Raw genomic sequence first — 23286 nt, forward strand, 5'->3', positions numbered from 1 at the left:
TGAAGCCAAGAAGGATAGAGAAGAGCAACAGCAGCACACTGGTGTGGGAACCCAAACACCAGGGAGAGAGAGACATGGCAATAACAATAATAATCACTCGGTGGGGAAGCGAGGGGAGAGACCGGGGCTTTTGATCGCATCAATAGTCTCGGATACAGATGATGACACTGGCATCAGTGATGCTGATGTAGACGACGACTTTGATGATCGAGATCGGCTCTGGAGCTCCCTACCGGGAGTGATTGCTCGGATGGGGAGGCTCCGACTGACTGGTCCTGAAGTGGACTCGGACCTTGGCTCGGAAGTCAGCTCAGTGTCAGACTACGACATTGACTTTGACTTCTTGGTAAGAACCGACCCAACGCCGAGACCAATCTGGGACGAGCTTGACGAACTGTCTCTCGATAGTGGAGGACACTACTGCTGGGACACTGACCAGAGTTTGGACTTAGTATCCCACTCCGATCATAGTGGGGACCTAGTGCCTCACTCTGACCTTGGTGGGGACTTAGTACCTCACTCCGACCATAGTGTGGACTTAGTGCCCCACCACCCCGAACCGAGCTCAGACCTTGCCTCGGGGTCGAACTGGGGAGGAACCTCAGAGGCAGACACCGAGTCTGGCTCAGAGTACTCCCCTGATGGCAACCAAGACTCCCTCCCGAACCGAGACCGAAACCGGGCCAGGGAGACGAATAGACATCCAGCCCCCGGCCCTGAACCGAGAGTGGTTCCCACGCCCTCCCAAGGACGAAGTACTGACCCGATCCCAGAGTCCGACGATGACTTGGGACTAGGTCAGACCCCAGGATACGAGATAAATCCCGAGTACCCTTCCCACAGACAAACCCACACTCCCTTGAGGGCAAGTCAAGACCCAACACCGCACAGCAAACCCTGGAGTGGGTTCGAGATGATACTAGAGAGGGACTTGGAGAAACCAGCCCCCGACATCCCTGAGCGGGACTTGGAGACATGCGACTCCCTCTGGGAGTTATTAGAAGAAGTGTTCACCCGCATGGCTCGCCGTGTGGGCTGGAGAGTCGGCGAAGGCCGCAACAGGGGTGTATGAGCGAGCTTGGTCACCCACTGCCGGGTATCCTGCGATACTGATGGCATGTTGAATATTCCTGAATATACAACTATCAAAACAAAAAAAAAAAGCTGAACAATTGGAGATGAGTTAGGTGTTTCCTTTGGAAATGGGTCAAGTGTATGACGATATATTCTGAAGTAATTCAGATTGCCAGCTTCCTTTGGAAGGGCCATACGTCTCACTATAATTTAGAAACGGATACAAAGAGTGGGGAAGACGACGATTCAAGACGCAGAGAGATTTCGACGATAATATGAAGAGCCATCAGACAACTTGTGTTAAAGAAGGAATGCCGTGGGAATTCGGGCTGGACCATGACCCAACGGAATGGCAGAGTAAGGATAACGGTGGCGATATGATTCGACATATTGCTGGCTAGTCCATCGAACTCACTACTTAGTTGGTGGGATGGGCCGAGTGGGAAGGGTGCTCAGAACGAGAGCGGTGCTCGGTGGTGACATCGCGCTTACTATACGGTCTACCAGAGGGTCTGGGGCCCGAATGAGGGCAAGAAGGATGGATGGTTGGGCGAGAGTGGTGGATGAAGGCCTGGGAGGACACCTTGGTTGGGCGAGAGTGGTGGATGAAGGCATGGGAGGACACCTTGGCTGGGCGAGAGTGGTGACCCTGAGAGTGACCGGGAGTGACGACAGCACCCGAGACGCAGGCACCGGCAAAGAGGATGAGGGCAGCAAGCTTGGTGACGAGCATGGCGACGGAGATGGAGAAGATTGAGATGAAACCGAAGCGGGCGGCAAGATGAGCGGAGGGCCTGAGACCGGGGGTGAGGGTGAGCGACGCTGGAGCGGCGAGGTGCCTAATTTATTGGGCCGAAAGCGCGGCTGTGGCCAGGGCCCCACAAGGAATGCCTCCACCGCCAAGAACGGCTGCGCTGGCGAGCAAGGAAAGGCTGAGCAGCGAGGAATCAGCACTGCAACGCCACAGTTTCACCCAATGAGTCATGCTTTGGCGCGCTTGGCTCTCAACTCCCACGACGGAATGATCCAACGCCCCGGTGGCCATGGCATCCAAGGAAACAACCAAGCACAGCGACGCGGCCCAAGCGAGTCCGGTGATTTGTCGCCTTTTTTTTTTCCGGCTCGGTTGATTTTGGGCCCGCATTTCTGTCTCCCAAGCGGATCGGTACGGCATCGCATGTCGTCGCTGGGAGCCATATCGTCATTGAGAGTCATGTCCTCTTTGAGAGTCGTATCCATCGCAGCATCAGAAGGAGCGACCCTCCACCCAATCTGATATTCAGCACCTCTTTCATTCACCCATCACCTCTCGCTCCTTTTGGATTTCAACCCGCGCTCGTTTGATTGCGATATCTTTGTATTTTGACCCGTTAATTATCTTGTGGGACTGCTTGGAACCAGAAGCTGAGACGATCCCACCGATACTGGCTCCAGACTGAGGATGCTGTTATTACGAACTGCCTGTGGGAGGTCTGGGTTGGTCTTGGTCTTGATGATCCTCGCCGGGCCTTGGATCTGGTCCCTCGAGCCAAACACACCCTTCTGCTCCAGCTCTTGGACGTTGGCGTTGATGATGCATTCGCTCGCCAACAGCTCATAGATGTGGATGCCAAAGTCGACAAAGACGCCCAGACGGTAAGCATGGGTTAGCGAGTTGAGGTGGTTGCTGAAAGTGAAGGTGTTGGTGATGGCGGCGACAATGTTGATGCAAAAGGCAACGATGCTCGTTATCAAGCACACGACCACAAAGACAATGTGGTTGGACACAATAGAACGCTCCTTGCCCTCTGGAAGGTTGTTCAGGCGAACGTGGGTGCTCTTGGTAAATTTTGACAGGAAATGAAGATCCATGAACGAGGCTGCCGTGATGTAGGAATTGTCTGTGGATAGAGCAGCAAATATTTGATAAGATAACATCACTGTGACTGTGACGTAGAGGTACAGGACAGCCTCGGAAGTTGTGAATCTGCAGCGCTCTCGCTTGGAAGTTCTTACAGTATAGCGACATGAAGGGATTCAAGATGCTCTGGTAGTATGGCGTTTCAGCAAAGGCAAAAAATCCTGGATTGATGATCAGGATGCCAACAAAGCCCGAAACCAGAATGAAGAGCAGCCCCAGGGCAAAAACGAGCCAGACGACGGCCTTGATGATCTTGCGGTGGGAACTGCTCTCGATGAGGGAGCAAAACCTGCAAATGTCCATGGCCCGTTAGTTGGGTTTCAGAATAGAGATAGGCGACGACGGCTACGTACTCGCGGCAGAGACAAGCCAGACGAAGGGACCAACTGGACAAAGGGACAAACTGAAAGAGAGAGAAGCTGATCGAAAGACAGCTCCGATGCCTACCGATTTGTCGACTCTGGATGTGGTTCGAGACAGGTGCCGCATTGAAGGCATGAAAGACATCAGAAACGCTGGCAACAATCTCTTGGCCACTCCAGGGGCACCCGGTCCCTCAAAGTGTGTGGGCTCTGTCGACGCTGGATTGCGCAGGGGTTGTCAATGGTCCTCCATGCTTGCCGCTCAGATCGCTCTACGGCAGCACAAGTCATCAAAGAACGCACCGACGATTCCAAGGAAGAGGGAAAGTGTTTCAAGGCCCAGATATGTAACTATCATATACTCGAACTGGACCATGTCTTGGTTGCTCAACAGGCCCGAAATCGTCACAATCACCAGGATGCTCGACATTGTCAAGACGGTGACATCGAGCAATACCACCCTGTAGATGCGGCGACGATGGAGACCAAAGGTAAACACTTGTATGGCTGCGTTCAAGCCGAGGCCAAGAACCAAAAAGCAGATTCCCAGAGAAAATGCCCACTGGGCTTGAGGAGAAGGGATGCCCATTCTGGATCGCTGGGCTCGATGGCTCGCAAAGGCAACAGGGTTGATTTGAAGAGACAATCCAGACCCCAGGCTTCTTCAGATGAGTAACCGAACTGACTCGAGCACCGGCAACAAAATGGCCAGTCTCGGGGGCTCGCAAAATGAAACGGGGAGCGAGTCGCCCGATTGCTGAAATGCACTCATCTGAAACACATTCGACCACAATGACTGGTGGCAGGGGATACGTCGTCGTTGTTCAAGCGCCTGCAAAGACACTGGTGACGTAGTGGCCCCAGCCGATTGGGTGGGAATATGCTATTGTGGACCTGATTCGACGGCCATGATGCGGGTCGCCGAGGAGGGCTCGCTGGGGTTGCTCTTTGCTCACAAGATCGTTGGGAGGGGAGCCTATGTTCTTAAAAATGGGCGGAAGAGCAGTACTCTTGGCAGTTTTGGATGGTAATACTCTTGGACACACTGGACGAATGGACGTATGGAACATGTGTGCGTACAGGATCCAGACGGGAATTGGTCGTTGAGTCGTTCTGCGTGTGAAGGAACACATTCCCATGCCACCGAGGCATTTGGTCGCCGCTGCCTTTTGGGCCCAGTTGGACATCGTCCACAACGCGGACCTCATCCAGCGGAATCGACTCGGCTGGATGCAGACGGAGTGGCGAGGAAATCGCCGGGTGAGGCTGTCAGAGCGGCGAAACGGAGCGGACAGACGATGGAGCCGTGCAGCAGGGTTTGCGGGCCAGCCAACTGCCGGTTGCGAGACCAGCCATGCCAAAGGAAGGCCAACTGGAGCAACGGGCGAAACGACGACGACGGAGGGGGTGGATAGCCTTCGCGTCCGAAACCCCGAATGGCGGCCAGCAGGGACACCTCTCCACACCGCCTCTGCCGCTGGACAGATCCAGACAGGGGCATGCGAGGGAGGTTTGAAGTGAAGGAATAAGGGGGGGGGTTGGATGAGGGAAAGGCGTTTACGATGAGGCTCGTCAAGGAAGAGTGGAGCATTCGTATCGACGACAACGTGATACTTGTTTCAAATGATGCTTGTTGCCGATGGTGCTTTTTTCAGGCATGGGCCGGATGGGCCGCTGTGGGGGGTGGCGGACGGCGGGGCGCGGCTGGGCCCGACGCTTGGCGGACACGCGCGCACGCCCATTGGTTTGCTTGGATGTGCACTCCGACGCGCGACTGGGGTCCCGGCCCTTGCTGTCCGCACAGCCAGCGGCCTGTTCTACGACGCCTTGCTGTCGAAGCACACATGCACCCGATGCGTTCGTGCTCGTGGTCGGCATCCCGGATGCAGGAGCGGGCTTGTTGCGGCGGCGCTGCATCCGCTTGGATCCAATATCCAAAGACGATCGGATTATCGATCCGCTGCTCGAAAGGCGGGCGATGTTAGTTTGGGAGCGGCGCGATTCACTTGCGGGCCGGGGATAGTCAACGGACTTCTCATCGGCACCTGGCTGACATTGGTTGATGCAAGCTGACACTGGTTGATGCAAGCTGACACTGGCTGTCGATAGTCAACGCAATGCCCTGGTCTTGAGCCCCCCCTCACCCCGCTGAATGCACGCGGCGCTCCCCAAGTAAGGGCCCCCATATTCAGGCAATATTCCCGCCGTCGCCTGCGCAACGGCGGTTGCATTCGTGAACCGAAGGTGCTCAGGTGGTGGAGAGGCGCGGAGATCGCCATCGACCAGTGGATATCCTGAGACGAGTTACGACTGCTCGACTTGCGCATCGCCAGGGAGGAGCGCGTGGCTCAAACAGCCTTTCATTTCCTCGGTGGTATGGTTTGGAAACGGGCATGGTTTGGAAACGGGCATCGAGCGCTGCAGACCAGAGCCATCCGGCGCCTCCAACCACGATGCAACGACCTGGGCCCCGCGCGCGCCGGCCCATCCGTGCAGCCCATGTATCTTGTCTCTTGCCTTGCTCCCGACCAGCGGGCTGATGCTCCGACCAAAGGGAAACAAATAAACCCCTTTCTCTTGCGTCTTCCTGCATGTATCCCCGAATGTGTCTCTTCCCGCATTGGTGTCTCCGCATGTGTGTCTCCGCATCGTCTTTCTGAAGTGAGTCTTTCTGCAATTGTGTTCCTGCATTGCCCCCGCATTTGTGTTCCTGCACTGTCCCGCATGCATCGCCCAATCGTTACTGGTCCTTCCCTCCACTTCCATCCACCATCTCTGCCGTGTGTGAGGTTGGCGCGACCTCCCTGGCGGTGGACAGTGTTAAGAGGCGAGACAGCGCCCCAAGGTTTTGTTCCGCCGCACAGTCACACCGGCGGTGCGATCGGCCGGATGTCACTGGCCGACAGCGAGTCCGGGTCGGGGGACTCGACAGCGGGCCCTGGCGTGCGGCAAGCTTCGTGGAGAACAACACGAGCAACACGAGCAACACGAGCAACACGAGCAACATGGGCTGCATGGGCCGCAAGGGCAAGTGAGGACGATGTCGTCCCAAGCCCAAGACGCCAATGACCCCCAGTTGTCCAGCCCACCCGTCCAGTCCGCTCGGCCAAATCTTGCTGGATTGGCACAAACGGTAGCGATCCCCTGTCGAGCACGCTAGACCGTGAGCGGCTGTGCGCCGTTCGATTCTGTTCCTTTGCCAGACAGACATTGCCAGGGACCCGCCGCTGCAACGCCGCCGCCACCGACTCGCGAGCACAGCGGACACAGCCATTTACAGGATATTCGCATAATAGTGCACAAGAACAAAGCAACTCAACCCAGTTCTTCAACGACAGCAATAGCGTCATCGACAAACAAAACACCACCGTCAACAACAGCGACAGCACTACTTACAAACAGAATAAAACACCTCACCCCGCCCGGGTCCCTTCGTTGCCGCTCGCCCGCCACCGCTTCCTTCGGATCATTCTGTGTACCGTCGGCTTTGACACCCCGAACGGCCACCGTGCGCCACGCAATCTCGCCATGTCCGACCCGGGCGGCGCTCCGCTCAGCCAGCCGCGCACCTGCCTCCCCCCGCCTGGGCTCGTTAGACCCTTGTGGGCTCTTGGCCTTTGGTTGTCCCTCCGACCGCCCTCGCTCCTGCCCACCAACGGCCTCCTCCTCGAGCTATAAATCGGTCCCCCCCCTCCCCGAAGACCACCATGTCATCCCGTCCCTCGCCGAAGCTGCCAGTCTCCAGCAGCATTGCCATTTTCCCGTCCACGCTCTGGCTTCCGGCATCCCCTCGCTTCTTTACACCCCCATCGACGTTCCCACGGCTCTGTCCCCGTCGACCCTTGCTCCACCCTTCCCCCACTAGAGAGAATGCTCTCAAAAAAGACCCTCGAGGCCGTCTCGGCCGTCACCGAGGACCTCAAGCGCCACGACTATGCTGCCTTCATCACCGTCGGCTTTGTCGCCGTCCTGGCCCGGTACTCCGACTCCATCGAGAACTACGACCTGCACTTCAGAATCGACAGCCGCCTCGCGAGCGCGCCCGTTGGCTCCAAGTGCACCGTCAATGTCACTCAGTCCTTCAGCCACATCCACCGCATGATTCTCGGCGCCCTGTTCACCAGCCATCCCTTGGACGAGAATGAAAGCTGCAAGATCACCGTCGCCTGGTCTGAGACTGGCGACTTCCAGTCCAGGTTTGTGTCGCTCACCTTCTCCTCTGGAGACTTTGGATCAGGTATGTGGCCGTATTTATAACAGGCTTGTCGCTGGTGCCTTCCCACTATCTACCATCAGTCCCACGCCACTGCTTGCCCCCCGTTACCACCGCCTACCACGACTATCCGTCCCACACATCCTCCGGGCTGTACAACGCCACAAATGCATTCCTGACGCACTCGTCGCCCTTGTCTGTCGCCTCATGTCGAATCTGCATCTCCTTCATCGACTGACCGGCTGCACTATCATCCTCTGTTCCTTCCAGGTTCCTCCGACTTTGTCGAGGAGATGATTGGTCTCGACTGTCAAATGGCTGGCTTTGCCGGCCTCTCCCCCGCCGAGATGGCGCTGGTCAACATCGAGGGCTCCGTCACGGCCTTCCTCGAGTCGCTGGCACAGCACCCCAACTTCCGCAAGATGCCCCTCGACAGCTTCAACGTCATCCACCCCGAGGACTACCAGCGTCTGCTCGTTCTCAGCAACGCCAACAACCTCTCTCCTCAGCCGCCTCGCAAGAGCGACCAGTATCTGGCCAACATCTTTGTCCGCACCGTCCAGAAGCACCCGCGCATGCTGGCCCTGATCCACGAGACAAAGTCCATCACCTACGAGAAGCTCTTCCATCTGTCCAAGCTGATCGCCCAGCATCTCATCGAAAAGTGCGGCGTTCAGGCCAACGACCGCGTCGCCCTGATGTTCCCAAAGTCCATCGAGGGCTTTGCCATCATGCTCGGTGTGATCCTCGCCGGCGCTGCCTATGTCCCCATCGACAACGAAAAGACCCCGCCCGAGCGTGCCGCCTACATCATCATGGACTCGGCCTCCAAGGTCTCTGTCATCGTCGACGACGCCCTCTGCGACAAGGTCTCGGCCGAACTCGACAAGCTCGGCGTCTCCGGCAGCACCATCCTCCTGACCGTGCCGGTTCTGTACTCTGCCGCCCGCGATCTCTTCATCTCCTCTGGCTCACAGAGCATCTCCATCACCATCGACGACCTCCCTGTCGACCGCAAGCCCTCCGATGGTGCCTACATCATCTACACCAGTGGAACGACGGGCAAGCCCAAGGGCGTGCTCATCAGCCAGGGCGCCATCGCCAACCTGGTGGTGGTCGAGCGCGATCTCTTCCAGCTGTCGCCCGGCGATCGTGTCTTCCAGAACTTTTCCCACAGCTTTGACTTTTCGATCGAGGAGATCTGGATGGCGTACTCGACAGGCGCCTCGCTGGTCATCCCGACCAAGGACATGATCTACGCCGGCCCCGATCTGCCCAAGCACATCCAAAAGTACAGCGTCACCGTGTTCTGCTGCGTCCCGAGCCAACTCGGCATCCTCGTCGGCGAGATGCCCTCGGTCAAGATGATTGTGCTGGGCGGCGAGGCTGCCCAAGAAAATATTGTGCAGCGCTACCGAATGAGGGGCCGCAAGATCTTCAACACCTGTAAGTGCTGTTGTTGTGTGGAGTGGTGTGTGGAATGGTGCGGTGAACCTGGGGGCAACCAGAGTTCCGGTGAGACAGACGATGCTCGATCTTCCACACATTCATCACATACTCATCACACACTCATCACACACTCACCACACTCATCCCACTTGCGCTGCCCCAGACGGCCCCACCGAGACCACCTGCAGCTCCACCTACCTCGACATCTCCGAGCCTGTTGAGAAGATGACCATCGGCCGGCCCTTCATCAACTACACGTCGTACGTCGTCGACTCCAAGAACCGCCTGGTTCCCATCGGCGCCATGGGCGAGCTCGTCATCGGAGGCAAGAGTGTCGCCGAGGGCTACATCAACAGGTGCGTCCGACTACTCGCCCCACGAACTGCTCTCGATTCTGCCCCTCGGCTCGCTGCTGCTTCCGTGGCGCTGACGCTGCATTCTCTCCCCATACAGAGACGACCTCACTGCCGAAAAGTTCATCCACAACCCCTTCGATCCCAGCGGACGCATGTACAAGACCGGCGATCTCGTCAGGTATGCTGTCGGTCTCGATCGTGTGCACCATCATTGCTCCAGCAAATGTGCCTGTCCCACTTGGCCCTGTCGAGGGCGGTACGCCTTGGCCATGACCGACACATCGCTATGAGCTCCGTGTCTCATCGACATGCCATGATGTGTGCTCTGGTCCACAGATACACTCCCGAGGGCAACATCGAGTACTTTGGCCGCATCGACTGCCAGGTCAAGATCCGCGGCTTCCGCGTCGAGGTGAGCATCGCACGCTGTCCTATCCATCCTGCCCGCACTGCTCGTCGATGATCGTCGATGATCGAGCCATGCCCATGCCGCGGTTGGCATGTCGATCCATCAACTTTGCATCACGGCACCGCACTCTGCGACTTCATCTTACTGACCCACTCTGGGGTTTCTCTCCCCTCGCTCCCCCCAGCTCGGTGAGATCGAGTCCAATCTCTCGGATTGTGACGGAATCCAGAGCGCCATCGCTCACGTCTGGACCGCCCCGAACCCAGACACCGGCAGCACCGAGCAGACCCTCGTTGCCTATCTGGTGCTCGAGACCTGGTGCCACGAGATCGACGACCGCAAGATCCGCGAGAAGCTCCGTGCCACTCTGCCACCGTACATGATCCCCTCGGTCTTCCAGCGCATGCTCCCAGAGGACGTGCCGCGCCTGACCAGCGGCAAGATTGACCGCAAGAAGCTGCCTCCCATCACTGCTCCCGTGAGCGCCGATAGAGGCATTGGTTCCGGCTCTGGCGCTGGCTCTGGCTCTGGCTCCAGCCCGACCGCCGCTTCTGGCTCCGAGAAACCTCGCCCCAAAAAGTCAGTCGATGGCCCAGAGCCCATGAATGGCTCGATGGAGGATGTCATCACTGCCGTCTGGAAGGACCTGCTGGGCAGCGATCGTATCGCCAATACCGACAACTTCTTCCACGACCTTGGCGGACGTAAGTGCCCCACTCGGCTCGCTGTGACCGCCTTGCAATCCTGTATGAGCGACGAGCAGAGTCTAATCATGGATCTCGTTCTACTCCCCAGACTCGTTCCTTGCGGCCAAGACCATCGGTGCCCTGCGCAAGCATCCTCGACTGGCCGGACTCAGCGTCCGCGACCTCTACGAGAACCCCACCATCGCCCAGCTCGCCACTCTGGCCGCCCCCGCCCAGGCCGAGAACCGCACCGAGGAGCGCAAGAGCAGGCGCTTCAGCAGCATCAAGCGCACCGCCAAGGTCCACCGCCCTTCGCTTCCGGCCAAGGCATTCTGCGGCCTGATTCAAGCGTCGCTCATGTACCTCTCGACCTTCTTCAGTGGCCTTCCTCTCTACCTGGGCATGTTCTATCTCTACAACTTCCAAACTACTATGGAGCTCTGGACTTGGCACTTTGTGCTGATCACAGCCATTCTCTTCCTCCTCGTCACCTCGGTGGGTCGCATCTTTGCGATCATGTTTGTGGTTGTCCTCAAATGGCTCCTCCTCGGCCAGATGCGCGAGCGTTCCGTCCCCGTATACTCCTTCTTCTATCTCCGATGGTGGATCGTCAAGACACTTTCTGGCAGCCTTGGTCTGACGGATCTTCAAGGCTCGTTCCTGCTCCCATTCATCCTTCGTCTGCTGGGATGCAAGATTGGCCGTGACTGCAACATCTTCAGTACTAGCGTTGATGGATTTGATCTGATCGAGATTGGCCACGGATCCACCATCGGCAACAATGCCACGATCATCGCTCACGAGTTTGCCAACGGATACGTGCACTTTAAGAAAATCAAGATTGGTAAGTGTCGCTGATGGAGGTTGTCAGTAGTGTGGTTGTTCTTGCCGTTGTTGGATCTTTCAGCCGCACTCGGCCTGGGCGATGAAAGTGGTCTGCCAATGAGTCTGTGTTGGAGTCATCCCCGCATACGACCCAAACTATCACACTGACATCACTGCTCTCCCGTCTCAGGCGAAAACTGTGTCGTCGGAGTCAGCTCCGTTGTCGAGGCCGGCGGAATCATGAACGACGGCTCCGAGCTCATGGATTCGTCGCTCCTGTCGTGCAATGACGTTCTCGAGGCCAACCACTACTGGGGCGGCTGCCCCGGCCGCGACCGCGGCAAGAAGCAGCCCTCCGCCAAAGCCCGCTCGCTCTCCGACGGCAACTTCATCTATGTCTTCACCTACTCGATCTTGATGATCCTCGCGTGGTTTATGGCCCAGGTTTTCAAGGGCCTCACCTTCTACCCCGGCTTTGCCCTGTACTTGTACGCCAGCTCGGTGTTTGGAACCAAGAACCTGATCTGGGCCTTTGCCCCTGCTGCGGCTCTGATGTAAGTCGACAACGGCGATGCAGGTTTCTGCTTTGGTCTGCAGCTGGTGCGAACCAGCGGCTGGCCCAGCATGCCACGTACATTCAAGCATGCGTTTCCATCACCGACATTGTCGCTGACTCTGTTTCCTCTGGACTTCCAGCAACATTCTGTTCTCGCTCTTCCTGGCCATCGTTCTCAAGTGGATCCTCCTCGGAAAGGTCAAGGCCGAGCGTATCCCGGTGGTGTCGTTCACCTACATCAAATACTATCTCTTTGATGCCTTTGTGAGTAGCTTGCATCGCCGTCGAGGATTCGGACTGCATCAGAAGGCTTGCTGTGTCCAGTGTCTTGTCTGCGATGCGATGCGATGCGATGCGATTTGCTCACATTCCTCTTGTCGATGGCCACTTTCTTCAAACGTAGTACCATGATATGCTGACCTCCTTCAAGACCGTCTTCAACACCCAGTATGTGGTTCCCTGGCTCCGCATGATGGGCTGCCGCTTGGGCAAGTTTTCCGAAGTGGCATTCTTCAGCCCGTTCCCTGGCGAGCTGCTGACGGTACGTTGTCCTTGACATGCAATCTTCTGCCACTCCGAGCCTGTTTGGCCATGCTCAGGACACTCACTGTGCGCTCTGATGATTGTAGACCGGACAAGGATCCTTCATTGCCGATGCCGCCGTGATTGCTCCGCCCTACGTCTCGAACGGCTGGTACAGCACCGGACCCGTGCACATTGGCGACAAGAGCTTCGTTGGCAATGCGGCTGTTGCTCCCGCATACACACACATTGCCAGCGACTCGCTTCTGGGTATGTTGTGGAAAGAATGGACAGACGCATGCTGCACACTCCTGCTCGCTTTCGAGGCAAACGACATGATACTGCGTCGTATGGCTGCGTATCCTCCAGTCCTGCCTCGAAGCCTTCCTCGTGGCTCGTCGCTCTCGTACGGTGCAGCTCCGTGACTGACAAAGCCCCACCTGTATATTGTCCCCGTGGCTCCAGGCGTCGCCTCCCTGCCGCCGAGATGCCCTCGTAACCCTGAGGCTGGCGGATACTGCATCAATCAAGGCGAGACCTGGCTGGGCAACGAGGCTGTCCGTATCCCCTTCCGCAACAAGGACGGCAACGACCGCTTTGGCGATTCGTCGACCTACCAACCCTCATTTGCGATGAGACTGCATCGCTACATCTGGGGTGAGTGACAGTCTCAGTGCTGTATGATGATGAGTGTGTGTCGGTCTCGGTGGAGAACGTACTCGAGGCAGTGGGAGTTCCTGCTTGCTGACTGGATCCTCCACGTATCCTGCAGAGGCCTTCCGTATCCTCGTTCCCTCTGCGATCTCGGCCGCCTTTATGCTCTTCCAGCTTGAGTACTTTGCGCAAGGTTTCCTTGACAGCTACATGGATCGTGTCCAGAAGATGGTTGCATTCCCTGCCCTCGCCTTCTTGCTCGGTGTCTTTGAGCTCTTGCTGCTGATCGTGCTCAAGTGGATCTTTATTGGCCGCTACAAGAAGACGGAGCAGCCCATGTACTCGACCTTTGTCCGCCGCACCGAGTTCCTCACGGGCATGCAGGAGCAGAATGTTGCGCCCTTCCTCGGGGCACTCATGGGTGAGTGCAGCAGACCGCACGACTTGCATGCTTGATGTGCAGGCAGGGTTCAGAGGCAGGCGGGCGATGCGGTGGCCATGGCGCATCTTGGTGGCTTGAACTGCATGGATGTCAATGTCGGCCTGTTTCATTTGCTGACCTGTTGGTGATATACTCGGTTCCATCACGCAGGCACACCCTTCCTGTCGATTGTCTTCCGCATGCTCGGCGCCCGGGTCGGCAAGAATGTCTTCTGGGCCACCGTTGACTTGACCGAGCACGACCTGCTGACGATTGGCGACAACTGCACCGTCGGCTCTTATGCAGTCTTCCAGACACATCTGTTCGAGGACCGCGTGATGAAGCTCGGCCCGATCGAGATCGGCAAGAACTGCAACATCCGCACCCGCACGATCGTGCTCTACGACGTGGCCATCGGCAACGAAGTCGACGTCAACCCGCTCTCGCTCGTGGTCAAGGGCGAGAGTCTCCCCGACAAGACCACCTGGGAAGGCCTGCCGGTCCGCCACACCGACCGCCGTCTCCTATGCTAGAAGGCTTTGGCCACACCATCATCTACACTATTCCAATCGTTCACCCCCTCCCCTGAAAGATTTATAGACACCCATCGCGTGTAGTGCTCTGTTGTGCCAACAATATTTATCGCACCAAGAACTCCTTCGTGGCCCTTATCATTATCTTCATCATCATCATCCCCGACTGCCGTCAAACCAAAGTTCGTATTGCATCGATCCTTGCATTCCTTCCCGTTCCCCCCCCCGCCACTTCACTCTCCGACTCTATCTCCATGCTAGCACTCGTCCATCTATCTCTCTTCCTCATTTTACAATCTCTTCGAATATTTTTGGGCCCTCGTTCGGTCATTTGTTGGCTATTTTGCGAAGGTGTGTGTTGACCATCCCAAGCAACGAGGGCACAGCCCATTTGCATGTTTATCTCACAATGACCCTTGGCGTCCAGCCCCGGCTACTTGCTAAATCTTGAATATACAAGCTGGCATTATCCACCCAACCCTTTGGCGGCATCGTCATGAGCGCCCAGCATGTCCTGTTCCAAAGGCGACGGGAGCAGGAAGAAGAGGGGGAGTGGGAGAAGCCGTGGTGGAATGAAGAGTCGGGCTCGGCATTGACATCGGTGTTGGCTTTGGCTTTCTCCGGGTACAATCGCACCGCATGGACCGAGCAGCGTCAAGATGGGTGCTGTGTTCCAAGCGGAAAGAGGCAGTCCCGAGACCCGAGGATCACGTTTCCAGTTCTGACCTTCATTCTGCGGCAGCGATTAGATGTGGCTTCATCGAAGTATAGTACATGAAACAACAGGTGCATCTGTTGGCAGCAAGACAAGAACAGACGAGGGATGGAAGCAGCATTCTCGTGGTAATCGACACGGCCATCGACGCAACATTCAGGTTGTGGACCAGTGCCAGAGAGTACGACCGACACGACGATACATGAGAAAAGAAACCAATTCGTTTTGTATTGGCACAAAAAGAGACAGAGAGGAGGAAGTAGGGAGGGGGAGACGTGCGTTGTGCTTTATTCCATGGTTTGGTTCAAGGGCCTTTGGTTCTCACATGCATTGCTACCACATCTGGGCTGATTGAATGCGGCAGTAGTTGTGGCTACAGCTTACTCTCAGATGAATTGGGTGGGGCTGCCGTGGTCCGAGATTTGGTAGCCCTCGACACCACCGATTCCGTTGTCCGTTGCATAGGGCGAAAGGGCACCCGAGGCACCGGCGTTTGCACCGCCATTGGCTCGGAACTCGGTCGCGGGGCTAATGACGTTGCTGGGGCCAGCAGGGCCGCCATGCGAGTGCGAGCCGTGCGCGGCAGACGGGTTCACTCGCGGGGGGCGGGGCTCGTTGCCACAGCGGTCCTTGCCGTAGTTGATCTTGAATCGGCTGTACTCGGGGGAGATCTTGAGGGACTCGACGGCCTTGACCGCAGCCAGGATATCGGTAAAGTTGACAAAGCCAATGTTTTTGTCCTGGATGATGTTGACCAGCTCAATGTCGCCAAACTCGGCAAAGTCCTTGCGCAGCTTTTCCTCGGTAATTGTCTCATCGATGGCGCCAATGTAAACGTTTCTCGAGGCGCCACTCTGTGCAGCGGCGGCAACGTTGGCGGGGATCGGCACAGCCTTGCCCCATCCAATCTTGACGCGCTTGCCCTTGATGACGATGCCCTCGTACGTTCCGCGGTTGTGGAAGTTGTAGGCGGCGGTGGGGCTGATGAAGGTCACGAAGGCAATGTTCTTGTCGGGCAGATATTTGATGTTCTGGAGGATGCCACCGCGGATGACCTGTCGGAACGACCCTGGGGGTCAGTCGGCATTGTCGAGATCCAGCCACAACGCCAAGATGTGGCTCGAGAGCGCCAGACTGCATCGATATGATCGTGCACACACCCCGGCCGAAAATACTACTCACATCGCAAAGGTCCTTGGTGGTGGCATCTTGGTGAATGCCACCCAGGTACACCGTGCGGTTTCCGCCGCCGACGTAATGTGGATCATAGGGATACCCGCTGCTTAGCATACCGCCAAACTGGCTGGGGAACCCAGACTGGAACATCATGCCCGAGGCGCCACCGAGGGCGGATGAGACGGCCGCGGGGTTCATCTGCTTGTTCGGGATGCAGCGGTCCTTGCCATAGTTGACGCGGCGGCCGCTCCAGCTGGGGTCCTGGCTCAGCGAGGTGACGACCTTGATGGCAGCAGCGATGCTGGTCATGTGCACAAAGGCGATGCGCTTCTCCAGCAGGACGCGGATCTGGTCAACAGGGCCAAACTTGGAAAACTCGGACTGGAGATACTGGTCGGTGACGGATTCGTCAATGTTGCCGATATAGACGTTTCTGGAGGCGCCGTTTTGGGTGGCCGTGAGGATGTTGGTGGGGATGGGCGAAGGCTTGCCCCATCCAACCTTGACCTCTTGTCCGAGAAGACAGAGGCGCTTCTGGATGGCGTCGTTGTGGAATTGCATGGCCGACATGGGCTCGACAAAGGTGACAAAGACGCACTGTTTGTCTTCGAGGATGCGGACGTGCTCGACGGCACCGGTTTTGACGTGGTTCAGAATCTCCTCGTAGGTGATGGGCATAGGCAGGTTGCCGAGGTAGACGGTTCGCATGACAGTGAGGTTGCTGGCGAAGCCTGCGCCCTGGGCGTACTGGCCAGCAGCCTGGCCGTACGCAGCCTGGCCGTAGGAGCCAAAGTTGGCCTGTCCCTGGAACTGTGGGGCCGGGAACTGTGTCTGCTGCTGGTGCTGCTGCTGGTGCTGCTGGTATTGTTGCATCTGGGTGCCAGTCTGCGACTGGTACTGGGGCATTCCATTGGCCATGAAGCCGGGGAACTGGCCGTACATATCGGTGCTGGGTTGAGGGAATGACATGCCTAGAGCGCCATGTACATAAGGATAGGGATATGAGTGCTGGGTATACCGGATTCTCTTGTTCATTTCGGCCATGCCGGATGTATCTAGTGAACGCTTCATGTCTCGAGGGTGAGTGGGAAGTGTGGATCGCGGCTATACAGAGGAGGTTGGCACACACTGTGTCGACGGAGATGGCGCAGGGAAGAGAGTGTGCCGAGGGCGATCGTCCAGCGAGTGCGTCGTTCGGCAGCGTTGGCGGTGGCGGTGGCGGCAGCGGCGGTGGTGGTGGTGGTGGTGGTGTGGTGTGGCGACAGATAGTCGACAAGACACGAGATCATCAGGAACCAAGAGATCCAACGAGATTCCAAGCCAAGGCAAAGGCAGCAGTCGCGTGTCCAAAAGCGGTCAGATGAAATTAATGAGGAGAGAAATGAATCGGGTTAGTCTGTGTGACGCTGTGCGACGTGTGGCCGGCATGGTGGGCGGGGCGAGGGCCGAAAGCCGGTCAACAGCCAACAGCAGGCAGGGGGACAGGAGCAAGAGCCGGAGGGAGGGAGGGAGGGAGGGAGGCAGCGGACATGCAGGGGAGGGTGAAAGGAAGGACCGCCATGACGAGCAGCGACGCAATGCATTCATCGACAGCGGGCGTGGGATGGGACGGGATGGGATGGGTTGCAGGAGCAGGGGCGTGGCTGCGAATCATACAAACGGAAGGGCGGGCGGAAACGGATGGGCAGCTGGGGTGTTGCGGCAGAAGAGGAAACCGAAACACAAGCACCCAGGTTCGGCCAGGCCCCACGGCGCACAGGAAGAATCGAAAGTCGAAAGTCATGGGGCCGCAAAGAAAAGGCCGCCAAATCGAGGCATCAAGCGCAAGAGCAAATTGAAGAGAAATTGAAGCCGAGGTTTGAAGAAGAGAGAGCAAAGCCAAAGATTCAAGGCAGTTGTGTGATGCCGAGGGTATTTAGAGAGCGAGATGCAGAGTTAAGCCCAAGCCCGACCAAGGAAGAAAGAAGGGCAGCAGCGCTCCGCTGCGAGACTCGCTGCAGGCCACGGGAGCATCCCTTTGGGCCGGCTGGCGTCTGCCAGCAAACAGCAGAGCTCGCAGCGCTGAAGCATCGATGTAAAGACGCGCCCCAACCAAGCGAGAGAGAGAGAGAGTGAGGCGGATTTGCCAATGAGCCGACAAGAGTACGGGTACGTGTACGTGGGAAGGGTGAACGGAAAGACAACGAAAGACGGAACCGATAGCACAATGTGCGAATGGGAACGGAAACGGGAACGAGAACGAGAACGGGGGGCCAAGATGGAAGGAGATCGGAACGAGATCTGGGTCCGAGCAGGCGGCCGGGGCGGGGAGGGAGCAGAGGACCAAGACATCATCGATCCATGATATGACATACGCCACCTACCTCTCTATCATCCCAAGGCACATGGGCCGTTGACGCATCCGACTATGCTCCGAGCCGAGAGAGAGCGAGCGATCCACCCATTCGCAGCCGGCCAGACCGATCGTTCATCCAAACCACACGGCGCCACGCTGCACAGCACCACACACGAGCCCGAGCCAGGAGAGGGGGGGAGGTAGCAGGACGGCGATAGCGTACCTTTTGGTTGCTTAAATAGCTCAAAAATGACGTGTGATTAGGAGGCGGGGTCTGGAGCAGACAGCCGCGCACGTATTCGGAAAGCGATCTGTGCCAACAGGTTGTTGCCGAGCCAGGAGAGTTGTTGTATCGGGGGTCAGAGATATCTCGACGACGGACGGGCCAGCCGCAGCACACTCTCCTCGGCGCGGGACAGCAACAGACTCGAAAGCATCGGCATCGAGAGCCGAGCATCGGAGGCACAGTCGACGGAGGCCGCAGTCGCGGGCGATGCTTACCCGTCGATCCGGAGCCACAGTCCCAAAGCAGCAAAGTGTCAAACGAGTCCAAGCACGGACGAGCGTCCACCAGAGCAGGCCAGATCACGACGATGAGCGAGACAGCGTCAAGACCAGAGGGGACCAGGCCAAGGCAGGTGACGAGCAAGGCCATAGGTTAGCAGGGTACGAGCCAGTCGAGTCGATCGCGGACGATTGCGAAACAAGACGGACGACACCGACACGGGTGGTGCCATATGAGGATGTGCGGTTAAGAGGAGAGTACGGAGCAAGGACCATACCGAGTTGCGATGGATGCCAAAGCTCAATGGATTGTGCCAAAAAGAGAGCTCAGAGAGAAAAACAAAGTCCCTGAAGTAGCGGAATCACACACAAAGAAGGTGGGGCGACGAAGAAATCGTATGCAGAGATGGGCCCAGGCGGAGGAGAGGGCCGGAGACGAAGATGAGACGAGGAGCCAGGGAAGGGTTGGAGAGTGCCGGCAAAGAAAGTATGATAAAGAATAAGAAAAAAAGGGGGAGGGGAGAAAAAAACAAAGAAAAAGAAAGAAAAAGGAGCTGGGCCTGAGGGTGAAGAGGAGGGAAGTGGGTCAAAGCCGAGCCTGCAACGTTCTCCAGGAATCTACCAAACGAAGGAAAGATGCGAGAGCAAGCGGGGCGAGCCCAGGCCAGCAACGCTTTTGGGCCGAGACGGGGCTGGGCGGCCGGGGCGGTGCGTGTGTGCGCGGGCTGCTCAGCCTCGCTCGGCCAACGAAGGCTCGTCGCTGCCAAATCGGGCGTGTGGGGTGGGACAGGGACATGGCCAGGACGGCACGCCCTCGGGAGATCGGGTGCAGGCCATGAGCATGAGCATGAGCATGAGCATGACGGCGATGGGTGATATGGACGGAGGGCGGTCGATGTGCGTGGCTGCGGAGGAGAATGGGCATGAGCGGGGACGGAATGCCCAATGGCGACGGGATGTCCAGCGGTCTCCTCCTCCATCGCCAGCACATGTCGAATCTCGAATGCAGAGTGCGGAATGTCCGTGCCGAATGTCCAAGTCGAATGTCCATGCCGAATGTCCACGCCGAATGTCCATGCCGAATGCCAAAGTGGGATATCAAATGTCACGGGCAGCAGCACACAAGCTGTAAGAGGTTCTATTGGGCTCAGCGGCGCCTTTTCAGCAATGCTTGTTGCGACATACTATGGTACATGGGGGCGCGATTCCTGGGCCCTTGTGCAGGCCGAGTGAGGACATGGATGCCCTTTGCGACTTTTACTCCCTCTGCAGATGAGGAGTATCCGTTCAGCCGGCTTGTTGCAGCTGAGTTCGAGGCAGGAGGAGAGAAGGGCAAAGGCATCGAGCAAGCTGCCTCACGCAAACGACTGTCGCTGCTCTGGGTCTATTGCGGTCGCTTGATCAGGCCAAACCATCCCACCCGCTGGGGCTCGCGCTTCACGATCGTCCGCACTCGGTTGTCGACGAGGAAGATCCGTTCATGCGTCGACGAGGACTCGACAAAGAGCGTGTGGAACTCCCACTCTCCAGTCTCGTTGTTCTGCAGGGATCGTGTCCGATAAACAAGACAGAAGCGCAGTGTGGGGGTAGTGGTCAGCATCGCTCTGTCGGCTCCTCTCGCTGCATCCACAGTCTCCCACTCTTCGTCGGCTGCAGACTTACTTTGATGAGATGGCCGTTGGCCATGCCGCTCTGTAACGGACCGTTCACTTGAAACCGAAGCAGCAGCTGTCGCTTGCCATTCTCTTCGAAAAAGTGTCGGACCATCTTGCGCTGACCCTCCTTTGCTTTGTGGCCAGCAATGCCTCCGTAGTCGACAGAGTCGTATCCGTGGATGGGAGTGCCGAGGATTTTGCAAAGCTGGGTGAGGCGAAAGAGGGGCCAGATGCAGATGCAGAGCCAGCAACAGGTCAGCAGCATGAACTCGGCCATGTGCCACCTAATGGCACGGCAGAAGGGCCAACCGACAGTGTGCTTGGGGCACAGTGCGAGTCCGGAGAATCCAGTTCGTGCAGTCTACCTTTTCGTTATCTTCAATCTTCTCCATGGAGCGGCGAAACACTTGCGAGAGGATGTGGTTGTCCATCAGCTCGGTAGCAGTATAGTACGTGGCTCCGCAAAAGATCGCAAAGCCTGATGATCGCGCCGCACGTCGCGTTAGTGATGTTGTCCGTGACAGAGGTTATCGAAGCCCGATTCACTGAGCCTGATGGGCTGACGGGCTGATGGCCTGATGGACTGATGGCCCGATGGCCTGATGGACGGCAGCAGCCATTGCGCCCAATTCAGCATCAGGGCTACTTGGCAGCTCGAGTTGCTCCTCACCAAAGGCGATCACGCCAGTGTACCCAATCTGCTTCACAAAGTAGACAACTGAAGGGGCAACCACAATGTATCTCGTCAGCGCTTCAAGCCAGTCCAGCCATCGGCCTCTGCCATTCTTTGCCCAACACGGTGGCGGCACCATCATGGTACCGGCTGGTTCGCCGAGATGCTGTACTCCACAAAGATACGTACATCGTTGTCCTCCGGTCATTTCGGACCAGGTCAGTCCCTCGGTATGCAGCATAGATCGCAGCTTCTGCCGGGGCCTGTGTGCGCCGGATTGAGATTGAGCTTGAGATTGAGATGTGCTGGATGAAGCCGCGGGAGAACGACCTTGCTTTGAATACGAGATTGATCGTCGGGACAGGGAGGCATGGGCGATCCGGCCCTGCAGATGTCCCTGCACTTTGTGTTGGCGGGCCGCCAGATCCAAGCAATCCCAGCTACCAGGACAAGGAAGAAACACACACCGCACATCAGTTGCTGCTATGGGCCGTCATTTTCAGCGAACATCTGCGGTGTGGCGACAGGGCCATACGCCGTGGACAACGCAGGAACGGCTGTCGACGGACCGCTATGGCATGTGGCTGGCTGGCTGGCTGACTGGCTGCTTCGCTGAGATCGTACCTGATCATGGATGGCAGCCGGCTGATGCCGGATGCTGGTCGCCAGGCGTTACGGACGACGGTTGCGATGTGGGCCATGTCGACGGAGAGGCCAGCCAGGCTCGTGGGGATCGTGGGTGCAGGGCTTGTGCGGGCTGGTCCAGATCCTGATGGCTGGTGCTTGGCGGACCAATTCGAAGAAAAAACCGACCAGCGACGGGCCGAGACGACGGCGAGACGGCAGCGGGAGAGACAAAAGCCGGGACGGGTGGGGATGCGCAGCGCCACCTGCCCTGGCCAGCCACCGACCGGCCACTGGCCACATGCCCGCCCGGCCCAAGACATGCCATGCCAAAGCCCGCCATCCCCACCAACAGCCGCAGATTCATCGTCCTCTATCCAGCATCCATTCGCCAACGGCAACGACTCGCCATGACACCACCTTCGCATGTCCTCGCCATTTTGCTGCTGAGTTGGGCGGCATGGCCGCGCGTCCTGTCCACCAATATCAATGGCGTCTTTGACCTGACCCAAGATCGGCCCGTGGTTCAGCTGCAGTACTTTGATTTTGTTGCCGGCGGGCAAGCAGCCCTTTCTGCATCAGTTTTCCCTCAAGGGTACCCATCGCCTGGCGGCTCAAACAGCTCCGGCAGCTCATATATGGTATTGCAGCCCTTGTCCCCTGACACACCGCACCGTCGCCAAACCAGAGTGTGCTGTTCACGACGTGGAGCCTCTCCTTCCCAAGCCAGTCTTGCTGTGCCAACTGCGCCGTTGACCATGCCGCGAGGAAACGGCGACATTGCCAGAAACAGCTGCATTCGATTTCTCGTTGTCTGCACTTGATCAGCGTTCGATCAAGTGCATTGGATTGAATGCACTTTGCCAGTGTACTTTCATTCCACTCCGAGATTCAGCCTGCACATTCTCTTTGCTGCACACCACCGGCTCTCCATCTCATTTCACTTGATCACCTCACTTGATCATTTCACTTGATCACACACATCGTCCATAAAGCCACTGTATTTGGCGTTCTACAACTAACTCGGTCATCCTGTGCCGTCCGACACTCTTGCTCATCAACTCATGATCACCCTACCGGATCGTAGCAGACCATCTTGACAATCGTTCAGATACGACTCGCCGGATGCCCTCAGAGCCATTCCATATTGGGAGTACGTATGCCTCACCAATCGCGTGCGTGCCAAGAGCCAAGTCTGCTGCAGACAGTGCCGGCTCTTGAAGAAGCTCGCCAACAACACGGGATACACTCTCTCGACCCACTGTATGCAGGATGGGCTGCATTCGTCAGGACGTCCTGACCTCGGATCTCCTTCCTACACCCAGTCTCCAGACAAATTCAGCCCCGACGACCCAGCCTTCCGCTATGCCCTCTGCAATCCTGGGGCGGTCACACCCATCGGTCCGGGATGCCAAATCGCGGCCCTGTCCACAAGCACACTCCAAGAGCAGTTCGCGATCCAGTATTCCGACACGTATGACTTTTTCCTCGTTGCCTGCGACTGGCAGTTTCTCAACATATACGGCAACTACTCGGGCGCTCCCACGATGTACAACATTGCTGTGCAAGTGAGTCCTGGCCACCGGGCAGGTGACTTTGGTTGAACTGCCGATATGGCTCTTTCACCTTGCAGACATTGACGAT

The 23286-nt window shown here is 57.4% G+C and overlaps 5 protein-coding genes across 5 annotated transcripts; 1 reads left to right on the forward strand and 4 right to left on the reverse strand.

Annotated features, from left to right (window-relative positions):
• Positions 1–2420: 2420 nt before the first annotated feature.
• Positions 2421–3915, reverse strand: BJ171DRAFT_518330 (uncharacterized protein). Its single transcript, XM_053112228.1, has 4 exons — positions 3640–3915; positions 3422–3434; positions 3070–3263; positions 2421–2954 (listed from the first exon to the last, which is right to left on the reverse strand). The coding sequence occupies exons 1-4, from the start codon at positions 3764–3766 to the stop codon at positions 2449–2451; spliced, it is 840 nt and encodes a 279-aa protein (XP_052963402.1). The 5' UTR covers positions 3767–3915; the 3' UTR covers positions 2421–2448.
• Positions 3894–4972, reverse strand: BJ171DRAFT_518331 (uncharacterized protein; the record flags this gene model as incomplete). The annotated part of the gene is made up of 1 exon (XM_053112229.1): positions 3894–4972. A coding segment is annotated over one exon (651 nt), but the record flags the coding sequence as incomplete, so codon positions are not given.
• Positions 4973–7206: 2234 nt separating this feature from the next.
• Positions 7207–13960, forward strand: BJ171DRAFT_585221 (uncharacterized protein; the record flags this gene model as incomplete). The annotated part of the gene is made up of 14 exons (XM_053114351.1): positions 7207–7573; positions 7820–8995; positions 9162–9354; positions 9452–9532; positions 9691–9766; positions 9948–10467; positions 10559–11293; positions 11465–11828; positions 11971–12094; positions 12234–12371; positions 12460–12622; positions 12818–13009; positions 13125–13427; positions 13599–13960. 14 exons carry the CDS (start codon positions 7207–7209, stop codon positions 13958–13960), a joined length of 4794 nt encoding a protein of 1597 aa, XP_052963404.1.
• A 1101-nt stretch (positions 13961–15061) lies between these two features.
• Positions 15062–16559, reverse strand: BJ171DRAFT_427644 (uncharacterized protein; the record flags this gene model as incomplete). The annotated part of the gene is made up of 2 exons (XM_053107818.1): positions 15062–15730; positions 15858–16559. The coding sequence occupies 2 exons, from the start codon at positions 16557–16559 to the stop codon at positions 15062–15064; spliced, it is 1371 nt and encodes a 456-aa protein (XP_052963405.1).
• A 3236-nt stretch (positions 16560–19795) lies between these two features.
• BJ171DRAFT_570431 (TIM21-domain-containing protein) lies at positions 19796–21827 on the reverse strand. Its single transcript, XM_053113632.1, has 6 exons — positions 21643–21827; positions 21208–21458; positions 21016–21063; positions 20711–20823; positions 20353–20550; positions 19796–20230 (listed from the first exon to the last, which is right to left on the reverse strand). Exons 1-6 carry the CDS (start codon positions 21717–21719, stop codon positions 20075–20077), a joined length of 843 nt encoding a protein of 280 aa, XP_052963406.1. The 5' UTR covers positions 21720–21827; the 3' UTR covers positions 19796–20074.
• Positions 21828–23286: the final 1459 nt, after the last annotated feature.

Source organism: Polychytrium aggregatum (assembly GCF_025602895.1).
Source record: "Polychytrium aggregatum strain JEL109 chromosome Unknown BJ171scaffold_40, whole genome shotgun sequence".
Classification (NCBI taxonomy): domain Eukaryota; kingdom Fungi; phylum Chytridiomycota; class Chytridiomycetes; order Polychytriales; genus Polychytrium; species Polychytrium aggregatum.

Coding starts and splice junctions, on each gene's coding strand:
- BJ171DRAFT_518330 (XM_053112228.1), bottom strand. CDS start 3,766: ATGTCGAGCATCCTGGTGATTGTGACGATTTCGGGCCTGTTGAGCAAC. Junction 2,955..3,069: donor TCCCTTCATGTCGCTATACT/GTAAGAACTTCC, acceptor CTCTATCCACAG/ACAATTCCTACATCACGGCA.
- BJ171DRAFT_570431 (XM_053113632.1), bottom strand. CDS start 21,719: ATGGCCCACATCGCAACCGTCGTCCGTAACGCCTGGCGACCAGCATCC. Junction 20,824..21,015: donor CACTGGCGTGATCGCCTTTG/GTGAGGAGCAAC, acceptor CGCGATCATCAG/GCTTTGCGATCTTTTGCGGA. Junction 20,231..20,352: donor CCAACGGCCATCTCATCAAA/GTAAGTCTGCAG, acceptor CGATCCCTGCAG/AACAACGAGACTGGAGAGTG.